General features: G+C 46.8%; 1 protein-coding gene across 1 annotated transcript; it reads right to left on the reverse strand.

Annotated features, from left to right (window-relative positions):
- Positions 1-150: 150 nt before the first annotated feature.
- WDR34 (WD repeat domain 34) lies at positions 151-12,397 on the reverse strand. The gene is made up of 8 exons (XM_019541106.1): positions 12,291-12,397; positions 9,216-9,476; positions 8,296-8,405; positions 6,818-6,975; positions 6,112-6,233; positions 2,674-2,841; positions 1,178-1,253; positions 151-389 (listed from the first exon to the last, which is right to left on the reverse strand). The coding sequence occupies exons 1-8, from the start codon at positions 12,366-12,368 to the stop codon at positions 151-153; spliced, it is 1,212 nt and encodes a 403-aa protein (XP_019396651.1). The 5' UTR covers positions 12,369-12,397.
- Positions 12,398-12,402: the final 5 nt, after the last annotated feature.

The raw sequence follows: 12,402 nt of genomic DNA on the forward strand, positions 1-12,402 counted from the left end.
TCAAATAGTGGGACTGGTCACTTGGGTCCTCAGAACACACTTACGTGACACTTGCTTTAAATATCTTTTTCCCTCTGTTCATTAAAACTAATTTATCCTTCATTCATCCTAAGTAACAAGGTTCAGACTGGTAAACCTGACCTGTTACTCTCAGTCGGTGACCTCATTTGCCAGCTGCTCAAGTTGATTCATTTCTCGTGGTCCCTGCTCAGTAAATTCAGAACTCAACTGCCATATTTTCACCGTACCAGTGGCATCCCCTGCTGCCAGAAGCTGAGTTTGCTTGATGTTGAACTCTATACAGTAGACAGGACTCTGATCTGAAGTCTGCTTAATGGAAACTGCGGGCTTCTGGGAGCTCTTGCCAAAATCAAACAGTTGCACTTCTCCTTTAAAATAAAAAGTCCATATTAAGCTTTACATCATGGTCTTTGCAATACCTGTGTAATAGTTTACCGACTATGGCTTGGGTTAAACATTTGACTGGGAGCTCCACTTACTTGGTTCAGGCTTTCCTTCTAGTTTGTCACTTCTAGGGAGTTATGAATAAATATCCTCTCCTTTACACCCTACTAGATCTAGACTAGTTAGTGCTACAGTGAGTAGCTGCAGGATTTCTCACTAGCATGTCAGGGCAGACTGAAACTACTGGCAGGAATTGTTCTGCAATCCCATCTACAGACAGCTACCCTTATGTTCTTGTACAGTGTTGTCCACATTTCTAAGAGTTAAGTAAATGTGGCAATTGTGAAAACTGCAAGTGGCTTGAGTCATCCCCCTTCCCCCAACAAAGTGTCTGCATCCACGCACAAGCAGACAGGTGAATGTTGGCACGGGAAAAGACATGACAGTATCAAAGCTGACATAATCAATTGCTACCTCAAGCCCCACTAGAGCTGAAAACCTGTGTCATACTAAATGACAGCTTTAGATGATGTAGTAGTAAAGCAAACAGTTGAGGAAATGGGAACACTTTATTTGGTTAGTAATAAAGAAATGGGTTCCCCTCCCTTCAGTATCTCCCTTGAGCTCAGAGTTGCTATTTAATATTAACACAATTCTGGGAAGAACTTGGGGAAGTGCTAGGCAGTGAGCTTTTTACATCTTGCCAGTGCCAGACAGTACAGTACCCAAGAGAACTTGAATTCTTCCTCAAAGCAGCTAGCAAGTTACTTACCTTCCCCAGACGCAGCTGCAAAGACCAGAGGTCGAACTGGAGACCAGCTCACACTGAAGAGGTATTCCTTTGATAACTGAAGAGAAACAAGTGGTTGTGCTTGCAGCATGGAATGCAAGTGAACATGTCCATCAGTCCCACTGCTCAGAAACAGATTCCTGTAAGTAAGACCATTACTTAGAGTTCATGTAAGCAGCCTGAGAAACAAAGTAACACTAGCACTATAACTATTCCATGTAAAGTCTTGGATCTTAACTGAACAGCCTGAATTATTTGCTTTTATGCAGATTTCCACATTTACTAATATCTTGCCTGTTTATAATGCACATTGTGGACTGCAGCCAAGTGAAGCCTGGGACACATACCCTGTGTTAAGGAGCTAAAAATAGTCTAAGTGGTCCCAGGCAAAGTAGACAACAACCAAGCTGCCAGAATGTTTTGAGAAGAGACTGCTTGGGGGCACTTCTATTATAAAACTAGACAGTGCATGTGTGTGAACTTCCAAAGGTAAGCTCAGATGGTTGCTAAACAGTCATGGGCACAGTTTGCTTTCAATGATAAAGCACGTCCCCCTTTTAGCATCTCTCTTGCCCTGGAATTGCACTTACCCCAGACCTTTTCCCAGAATTGTTTCAAAGTTAAGTGCGAACAGTGCTATTGGCTTCAATGGTGTTGGGTCCACACAGGTCGTATGCAATTTGGTAAATGTGAGCAACTGCTGAAGCCGGTACAGCTCTCCAACAGTGAAAGACACAACTCAGCCCCTGGGTGGATCCCCCCACCCCCACAACTAGACACACAGTATTCTGCCTGTAACTTGACATCAGTGCGAACAGTCCACCACTTGCCTGTGGAAAGGTGAGCAGCTTACACAGTATACTGGTCCACCATGAGGGGAGAAGGCAAACTGTGCTGGTGCCTTGAGGGGAACAGAGTTGCCCATCCTAGGGAGAGCTGCAGTCTCTACTGTAGTGCTGCACTTCAGAGAGTATCCGCCTTCCACACCAATGACAAACACGGTGGGATCAAAGTGGGAGAAGGAAAGTGAAGTCACCCCTACAGCCATCTCTCCTCGTGTGGGCTGGGGGAAAGGAAATAAAGCAGCCCTGAGATGCAGACTCTCACTGAATTCTTACCTTCATCAAAAACTGACTTTAATCAGAGTCCACTAAAAACTAAACTAGCTGCTTGCTACTCAACCTGCACTAACTGTTACATTCAGAGCAACATTATTCAGGACTCGGGCTCAGTAGGATGGAGGACTTGAAACCCTAAAAGCAAGTTGGCTGCATCCGGAGTCCCTATGTGGCCAGGCTCCTTAGGAAGGGGAATGGGAAAGAGTCTGAGAGTCTACTGAGAACTTTCATGAGGGGCTGCGCTCTGTTCTCTCTTGCACCAAATGGAAGCGTACAGCTCCCTGACTGTTCTCAAAAGCCTAAGCTATTCTAATTAAGACCTTGTAGCAGATGTATTTTTTCTAGAATTGCTCAACGAACCTTTTTCAGTTTAGCGCTGCGAGGGACCTGCTGAGCGACTAAAGCAAATCCTTCAGCCAAGGTCAGCCGACCGTCTCTCTCAGTCTGCCACACAAGGACCTTGCCATCTGTGGAGATGCTCAGAACCTGAAAGTGGTAGCTGTGCTTCAAGTCCTGCATCCACTCAACCTGTTCCAAGCAGGAGACATCCATAAGGAAAGATCTTATCAGAGCTCACTAAGCATGGGGGCAGCAGCCCTGTATTCCCCTCCCACAGAGCAGATGGCATTGGGCAAGCCTGCTATCAAGTCAGCCCCTCTTCAGAGTGTACACAGAGGTGGGCTGCTATTAGGCAAATTACTTCAAGTACACGGGGCAGCCTGTTACAACTCAGCCTTTTTTGTAGTTCCATCCAGCATCATGCAGGTCACTGGTTGGCTTTTGTGACACCGATAAAGCACTACAACCTGTCTCCAGGTAAAGCTATCCACATTTCCTTTTACTCAAGCTAGCAGCACTGATTTTCTTGAAAACAAATTCTAGCTCATTACTAAAATTGTGATGACAGAGGAAGCAGTAAGGGAACTATTCTAAAACAAGAATTTTCAAGAAGTAACTTGGACCTGTGAACAGCTAGTGCTCCTGCAGGTGAACACTAGCTTAAAGAATATGGGGCCAGAGGCAGTGAGAGCCAGCTCTAAGAGCTGTGCTAACTACAAGCGCCTGGAACGTCATGGGTATCGGCATGCTCCGACGCACTGGAATTGCAGCGCATCAGAACAGCCTCCTTGCATGTGTATAGGAGCCTGTAGTGCCAGTATGGAAGCTTCTGCACAATCTATGAAGCAGTGAAGCCAGACCGCATGACTCTGATGGGACATCCTGGGTGTGTCTACACATGCAATTAATTTGAAGCAATAAACTCCAGTGCATACTGTGCCAGAATTTATTGCTCCTGGGCATGCCATTTGAACATGCACCTGGGACTGCAGCACAGAGCTGGGTTGAAGCAGTTCTGGTTGACAGGAAGCTCTTGCACTGAAGCACACATGTGCCAGCCAGCCAGGTCAGTGTCCACACATGCAGTGCTATGCACAAAAAAACTCTGCATCAGGATAGTACTTGTTTCCTGCTGCCTAATAGGGCAACACATGTAGATGCAGAGATGTTTACCATGGAGCTAATTAGGCAACTCAACAGTAAATGTCTTGGGTAGACAAGCCCCATCTGTAGCCTTCAGCTGTCAGCTAAGGTTCAATGTCTGCCCCCCACTCCAAATGAAAATCAAATATAAAAAGCACTGCTAGTTCTATATGGACCTAGGCAATCATGGAGACAGCAGAGTGATGCTACTCAGTTGGCCCACGAGGTAAACCTGTTTTTATTGCAGAGTTAACTATGAAGCTAGGGATGGTCCTCAAGGACGACTATATAACAATGACCAGCACTTGTAGGGAAATGATCAGGAAAGCCAAGGTGGTGACTGAGTTTAGGTTAGCCATGAGAATCAAGGACAGTAAGTTCTTCTTTAAGTACACAGGAAGTTGAAGGAAAACAAATGGAAATGTGGGACACCTGCTTTAACACCTCGGGACAGCTGGTAACCAACATTCAGGAAAAAAACTCCAGATTGCCCATTTTGCTTCAGTATTTCACCAGACCAAGGGGAAAGTCAAGTAAGATAAGGCTCAGAGGGGACATGCCAAGACTGACAGCCTCACTACTGTGGATGCTGAGTGGGTGCAATACCAACTAGAAAAGCTAGATATTTATAAGTCAGTGGGACTGGATGGACTTCCAAGAGTGCTGAAGTTGCTGGCTGAGGTCATCAGGGAACCCCTGGCAAAGCTCTTTCAGAATTCATGGCACACAAGAGATCCCTGAGGATTGGAAGAGGGCCAACATTGTGCCCATTTTCAAGAAGGGGAAGAGGGGGGACCTGGGCAACTATGGGCCAATCAGCCTAACCTCCATCCCAGGGAAAATCCTGGAAAAGCTCATTAAAGAATCTGTGTGTGATACGCTTGCACAAGGTAAGAGTCTGAATGACAGCCAGTATGGCTTTGTCATGGGTAAGTCTTGTCTTACCAATTTCATCTCCTTCTACGACCAGGTCTCTCACCACCTGGACATGGGAGATGAGGTAGACATATACCTAGACTTCCAAAAGGATTTTGATCTAGTATCCCAAAATATCCTTGTGGGAAAACTGTAAGACAGTGGGCTCAGCTGCTCGACGGTTCAGTGGGTGGGAAACTGGCTACAGGGTAGGGCCCAGAGAGTTCTCATGAATGGATCTGTATCATCCTGGCACAAAAGGGGCCAGTGGTGTCCCTCGGGTCTGTGCTTGGACCAGTGCTTTTCAACAACTTTATCAATGATTTGGATGGAGGAGTGAAAAGCTTGCTGCCCAACTTTGCAGATGACACTGAGTTATGAGGCAGTGTGGTCACATCAGAAGATAGGTTGCAGATACCGGTGGACCTGAACAGCCTCAAGAGTTGGGCAGACCAGAACCAGATGAAGTTTAACACTTTCAAGTATAAGGTGCTCTATCTGAGGACAAAAGGCTCGGTGGTGACAGCTTGACTTGCACCCTGGCCAAAAGGGACCTAAGGGTAACAATTGTCCATTGTATGAATACGAGCTGTCAGTGTGAGGCAGCAGTCAGCGGGGTAACATGCTGGCATGCATCAACCGATGCATCTCGTGTAAAACTAAGAAATGTGATATTCCCACTGTACTCAGCACTGGTGAGGCTGCAGTTGGAGTACTGTGTCCAGTTCTGGGCGCTGCACTTCAATAAGGATGTGGAAAAACTTGAGAGAGGGTCCAGAAAAAAGGCACCTGTATGATCAGGGTTTTTGCAAGGCAAGCCATATGAGGAAAGGCTGAAGGACCTGGGCCTCTTTAGCTTAAGGAAGAGAAACTTGAAAGAGGACTTAATAGCCACTTACTGGTACATCAGAGGAGTGCATCAGGAGCTCAGTGAACAACTGTTCACTAGGGCACCCCTGGGGAAGACCAGGACCAATGCATACAAACTCCTGGAAGGCCATTTCAGGCTTAATACCAGGAAAAACTCCTTCAGAGTCAGGCTGTCCAGACTGTAGAATAAACTCCCTCCAGAGGTGGTGCAGTCACCTACCCTGGAGGTTTGCAAGAGGAGACTAGACAGTCACCTAACCCAAGTTGTCTTTCCTGCCTAAAGCAGGTGGGGCTGGATCCCTTCCAGCCCCTGACAATCTATGAATCTATAAGTAGATAGTGGCTCCAAAGTCTGGGAGCCACTTACAGTAGCATTGTAGGATCCTTGTTTTTGGGAAGTTCAACTGCTCAAACATGCACTTTTCTACTGGGTGCCATCAAAATGTACAGGAAACACAGGGATGAAGTATCAAAATAATGGCTCCTCTTTTCCCCCACCCCCAGTGCAAGTCTTTGCTCCCAGCTGTGGACTTTTTGTTTTACCTGATAGACTGGGTCTGTGTGAGTGTCATCTGTCATCCCTGTTCTCCAGATCAAAGGATCTTCTATCCTACTCGTGTCCCACACCATGACCTCCCCACTGAAAAGGCCCCCTGTAAAAGACAAAGCATCAACATAAGTGAGATCTGCTAATGTATGGCAAAAGTAGTGGCACAGGCAGGTTGCTGAAACAGGTTGTCCCTTTGTGGCACTCTCACTGTCTAAGAGCACTGTTTATTAGGCATGGGATTCTGGGATGAGCTGTTCTGCGTAAGTGTCACAAAAAGTATATTTAAATCTCATATAACCAAGTGCAATGCTGCTGACTTCAATGGAATGGTAACCACATGGGAGGCACATTCAGCACTGTTAAAAGAGGATGCTGTAGCAAACACCACTGTTCCCACTTATGCCAGGGCTGACCTTATTTTCTATCTCCCAGCCTCCCTCCTCGCTAGGCAGCAATGTCTAGGTGCTCTAAAAGGTGGTAGAAGCAAGCAATATCCATAAAGATAATGAGAGGTCCTGATTCCCAGTCTCTAGGAGCAAAGAGAGCAACCATGTACTTGGCAGCAGCAACTCCCTTGGCTGAGAAGCTGCCTGCCATTCCCAGCTTGCACTGAAGAGAAAAATCAACAGTACTAGCTGAAGGAGACAAGGGAACAATTATACTAAACTCTAAGGAAAAGCAGCCTACCAGCAATGAGCGAAGGCTCGGAGGGATGGAAGGAGAGGCACATGACGGAACTGGGAACATCCACTACTAGATCAGGATGCTGTAGATTTAACCCTCTTCGGTCCAGGTTCCAGGTACATACATAGGACTTTTCTGTGCTCCAGTCCCCATCATCTAATCTGAAAAAACAAAAAAGGCAAAATGGAAGCTATGTCATGCCAGGTATTACACAAAGCCCATCAGTTCAGGAGGGTTCCAGCTAGATTCCCATTATCTAGTTAAATATGTGCTCTCTGTGGCTGTGAAATGCTTGAATATCTGTGTGGACTGACAATCTTCCAGTACATACTGGGGTACTCTAGTAGAACGAGAGTGTTTTGAAAGCAGATCTTCGATGTGACTCATTATTACAGGGACTTTTACCTGGACCCAAATGGGAACAATCTGGAATTGACTTTGGGAGAAAATCATCAGGCATCGCCACGAGCCAAGATCAAGGAGCAAACACTTTTTTTTTTTCTTTCAGTTACCAGAATCAGCTGTTCCTCAGAGAGACTGAGGGGCCAGCAGCAACACTTCATTCCAACCAGTACCCAAAGGAGGTCAGCGGTTTGAGACGCTGCAGGGAAGTTGCCCAGCAGCAACTACTGCAGCCAACTAAGAAGAATTAATAGGCACTAAAGAAAGTGTTACTTTGTCAGAGCACAGTGCCATGGAGCGGAACCTGGCTGGCAAGAGTGGGGATGGCATCCTCAGGGTTCTGACAGGAAAGCAGAACAGTCTCCCCCACCTGCCGACAAAAATGAGACACTTGTTTTTCAGCCACGTGATAGATGCTTTTTGCCCACTTTACTCTGGCCCTTTACACATGAAGTCTGCTTCAACCTGAGCTGCAGCTCCAAGTGGAGCAGATAACATTTGGCATGAGTTATGCCACAGACCTCCATTCACAAGACCTACATCTAGTATTATTCACATATCTTCTTGATGTTATTAAGCTACTGTTGTGATGAGACATCTTGTAAATTTTAAAGATGAAATGAAATAAAACTTTTAAGAGAAACAACACTTGCTTCTCTTCTGCTTTTCAGGTATTGAATGTATTGTATTTGTTGACATGCAACTCTCTTTTGCAGAGCAGTTACTGCCATGTGCAATGACAGTAGGCTCATCCATTCCAACCCCAGCCCACCCACACACACAGGCACACATCCACTCTTCACATTTTTTAGGAGCATCTGCTTAGGAACAAATCCCTGAGAATGCAGTTTGGGGATTGTGGGCAAGGTGGAAGAAGAGGATATTTGACCTAAACAGATGCTGCTGTGTTATTCTGGTTTCTCTGAATACCCATGAAACATTCTACAAGGTGAATAAGGTGCATTTACACTTGGCCAGCTATTATAAAGAGAAGTGAACGTTCTCTCACACTGCAGAACAGGGGGCCAGCCTGTGTCATGCCAAGATACTCAGTTGTGCGCTGAATTAAAGGTACACACCGTCCATATGAACAGGCAACAACGGATCCTGTGGCATTCCAGGAGATGCTGGTGACCTGCAGTTTCTGATCCTGAGCCTCTGGATACGACAGACTGAACAAACATGAAACCTGGAAGAGATCAAATTCAAATGCTGAGCTAACAACCTAAAACCACACAGAGAATTAGCACCTGTATTCAAAGACTGGCACGTGAATGATACCCTGGCCAGGCCCCATGTTCCCACTGTCTTCACATCAGCAGTCTTAAGTAACACAAACTGTGGCTTGTAAATACATGTAAAAGAGAAGCTCAATATCTATTAAAACATTACATGCAACACTTTCGGCCATCCCACCAAAGCAACTCTCTCTCCATAAATTCATCTCACCATGAATCAACTGTTTTTAGACCAAGACTGGAAGATATATAGCAACCCCTCCCTTCCCTATTTCTGAGGGTCCAGCATCTAGATTTTGCCTTCAAATCCTTGTTTGGAAGCAGGGAGCAACTTGCCCAAAGGTTGCCCTCATTTTGCCCATTATATATTAAACAAACATTTCTTTCAGTAAATACTGCCAAACTGCATTGACTCAAAGTCACTGACACACAGCTCTTAATACGGCAAACCATCAGCATTACAGCAGGAAGACCCAAACAAGCTGAGATTTTAGGACTACGCTGGTAACCGAGGGACAGGACCAGCTGGCTCCAGTTGCAGGCTTTCTTTTGGTGAGGTTAGTTTCATGCACTGTTACAGGTAGGAAGAACAAGGTCCCTGGCAAAGCTGGCATGAGGGCAAAAAGAAATGTAAAGAAAAAAAACACTACTTTCGAACCAAGGACACAATCCTGCACCAGGTAATGGAACTAACTATTCCACAGGTGGTGCAGTCAGCACTATCAAGGATGGTCACATTGCTCTGAAATCTGCCATCTTACCGTTTCATTCTGATCAGTCCAGTTCACCTCAAAGCCATCAAAGGCATGGCTCCTCCAATTTTTATTTAGTTCTTTGATAACATCTTCTTCCACTCTCTGCAGGAATGAGAGCAGACCAGCATAATCCACAGGGGCTCTGTGACAGAGATTCAAGTCTTGAACAGCCTCCTGGCTTTGATCAGTCTGTATGCCAGCATCTCGGCTCGAATGGGACTGTACTGCAGCCTCCACTGTAGAGATCTCCCCAGTCTGGCAGCTTTTCTGGTAAAAGAACAACAAAAGTCTACAATACAAACACATGCAAAGGGTACAGAGATGGATTCATTTAAGACACCTTCCCTCTTGTTGCTTAATCTGCAAAATCAAATGTGTCCTGGCCTCTCTGCTTCCTTGCATATAAGCCAGCCAATTTGCCATGTGGAGTTCTGCATCTGAAAACGGTTCTCACCCAAAAGGGGACCAGGTTTCAGAACAGGGAAAATAGTGAATTGTTCATTTAGTGTTAGGACAGGTTGACAGTGCAGTGCAGTACAGAGGCAGCTGAGCTAACTTTAAATGAGATGACTCAGGTACTGGCTGTACTCTAGTTGAGACAGCAAACTCAGTACAGGCTGTTCAACCCACCTCAGGAATCCACATGGAGGGCACTGCCATGGCTAGACTGTGAGCACAAGTATTTTTATATTACTCCACAGTCTTCATACAGACATAACCTATACAAGCCTCCACTGGGTCCCTGTACCTGTAATGGGAGCAACATGGTTTTAGTCTCAGACAACAAGAAATTGCTTAATTCACGATTTTCCCCAGACCAATAGGGTTGATAGCACAGATTGTTTATTACTATCACTAATGCATGGGAGACATAGAGCATCTGATCCAAATGCACGCGCAAGTTCCCACAAGCTCAAATTCAGCAAAAACCTTGAAAAACACAACTGTGGTAGCTCTAACTCAACACCTCATGATCAAACACAGCAGTCCTCAAACCATTTGCCCCAACTCAGCAATCTTCCAGGTTACAGTAGCATAAGAGTTATGTGGTAGACATGATGGTCCAGAAATGTGAGGCCAGGATTTCTCCAGGTGCTTACAAACTGCCGTTTACAGGTTCAGACCATAGGTCCATCTTGCCCGGTATCCTGTCTCTCACACTGGCAGAGAGCAGGTGCTCAAAGGGAGAAGAACTGGGTCTGACCAGGATCGTTTCCACCGTTCCTCTCTCCCTTGCAGCTTCCCTTCATCCCGCATAGGAGATTGCAAAGATTGTAAAAGCTCCTCCTAGGTAGAAATGAAAATTCATATTTCACAGGCAAACTGAAGCTGTGTTTAGAACAGTTCATTGTGTGCAGATTAGGCTCAGAGAAAAGCTGGAAAAAGGCGCCTGTGCCTGAAAGCTAGCAAATAAAGATTTTGTTGTTGTTGTTGCTGCAAATATCTAGTTGATCTAATAAAAGATATCACCTCTGCCATGAGTTTGGATTCCTTTTGCCTCTGGACTATAGATTCATAGATTCTAGGGTTGGAAGGGACCTCAGTAGGCCATCTAGTCCGACCCCCTGCCAGGCAAGAAAAGGATCACCAAACTTGGGATCATGTGATCCCAGCCAGGTGCCTGTCCAGTCTCCTCTTGAAGACCCCCAAGGATGGGGCAAGCACCAGCTCCCTTGGAAGCCCATTCCAGATCCTGGCAACCCTGACTGTGAAGAACATTTTCCTAATGTCCAGTCTAAACCTACTCTCCAGTAGCTTATGGCCATTGTTCCTCGTTGTTCCAGGGGGTCCCCTGGTAAACAGATCATCGCCTGCTTCGTGTTGCTCTCCCCCTTATGAGTTTGTACACCACCACAAGGTCCCCTCTCAACCTTCTCTCGGAGAGGCTGAAAAGTTTAAGGTCCCTAAGCCTTTCCTTGTAGGCCTGTTCCATGCAGGCCTTCAATTAGACAAGTGGCTCTTCTTCGGACCCCTCCAGGTTGTCTACATCCCGCTTGAACTGCAGCATCCAGAACTGGACACAGTACTCCAGCTGCAGCCTGACCAGTACCATGTAGAGAGGGAGAATCACCTCCCTGGACCTGTTTGTGAAGCACCTACAGATGCACGACAAGGTGCAATCGACTCTGGTGACTACTTCATCGCACTGACAATTCATGTCTATCCTGGAGTCAATGATGACTCCAAGACCTCTTTCTGCTTCAGTGGTGCTGAGAAGGTCGCCCCCCAGCCTATCAGTATGATGGCAGTTTTTTCTCCCTAGATGCAGCACCTTGCACTTGTCCTTATTGACTCCTGTTGCTCCCTGCCCACTTCTCCAACCTGTCGAGGTCAGCCTGGATCTGGTTCCTTCTCTCCAGGGCCAATACTGCTACAACCCAGATACCTTGCAACCTCCATTTCAGGTGTAGAAAGCTTACATTCAAAGGCCGTGCCCCGCCCTCCCCCCTGTGCTCAGTAGCTACTATGCCCCTTTCCTTCAAGAATGCATCCAAGCCCTTTTTGAATCTAGCTAAACACTCAGCATCTGCCACCTTTGGCAGTGCCACTGTTCAATGACACGCCACCTGAAAAGGTGCTGCCACTGTGACCCCTCGTTTCCACCATCTGGGAGACAATCGATAACAAATCCCTGAGGACTTTCTTTTTGCTGGTTGGTATTTTGGAAACCCTGATGATCACATCCCCCACTCAGGCATCGCTTTTCTAAACTGATCCCTTTTCTCGGACCAACCCTGCAGTGAGGATGCCGCTAGACAACCTTGCAAAGGCAAGACACTCTTCCTCCAGTCTCCGATGACCCAAGGGAGAACGCTGTGGTCCCTAAAGCTTTCCTGGGCCCAGCACACTGCTGCAGTCGGAGAGACCAGCCCCACCGCGGCAACCTGGGGCCCTGCTCAGAGGCCAGGACACATCTTTCAGAGAAAGAAACCCTCCCGGGACATTTTAAATCCAGCCACGGAGGCAAAAGCAGGCGGCAGATGAAGGCGTCTGCCCAACGCAGGGGGTAGAAGAGGGACTGGCCGGAGACCCGTGCTACGAAGCAGCAAGGAGCGGGTGCCTGAGGTAGGGCCCTCTCACCGCCTCGCCGCGGCCGCCCTGGTCTCGCCTCCACAGCGACTCCACGTCGGCGCCACCCGCCGCCCGGTCAGCGAACATTAGGGCGGTCGCTGTGTTCAAGGCGCCGCCATCT

Source organism: Crocodylus porosus, unplaced genomic scaffold (genome assembly GCF_001723895.1).
Source record: "Crocodylus porosus isolate Cpor-Errol unplaced genomic scaffold, CroPor_comp1, whole genome shotgun sequence".
Taxonomy (NCBI): Eukaryota; Metazoa; Chordata; order Crocodylia; family Crocodylidae; genus Crocodylus; species Crocodylus porosus.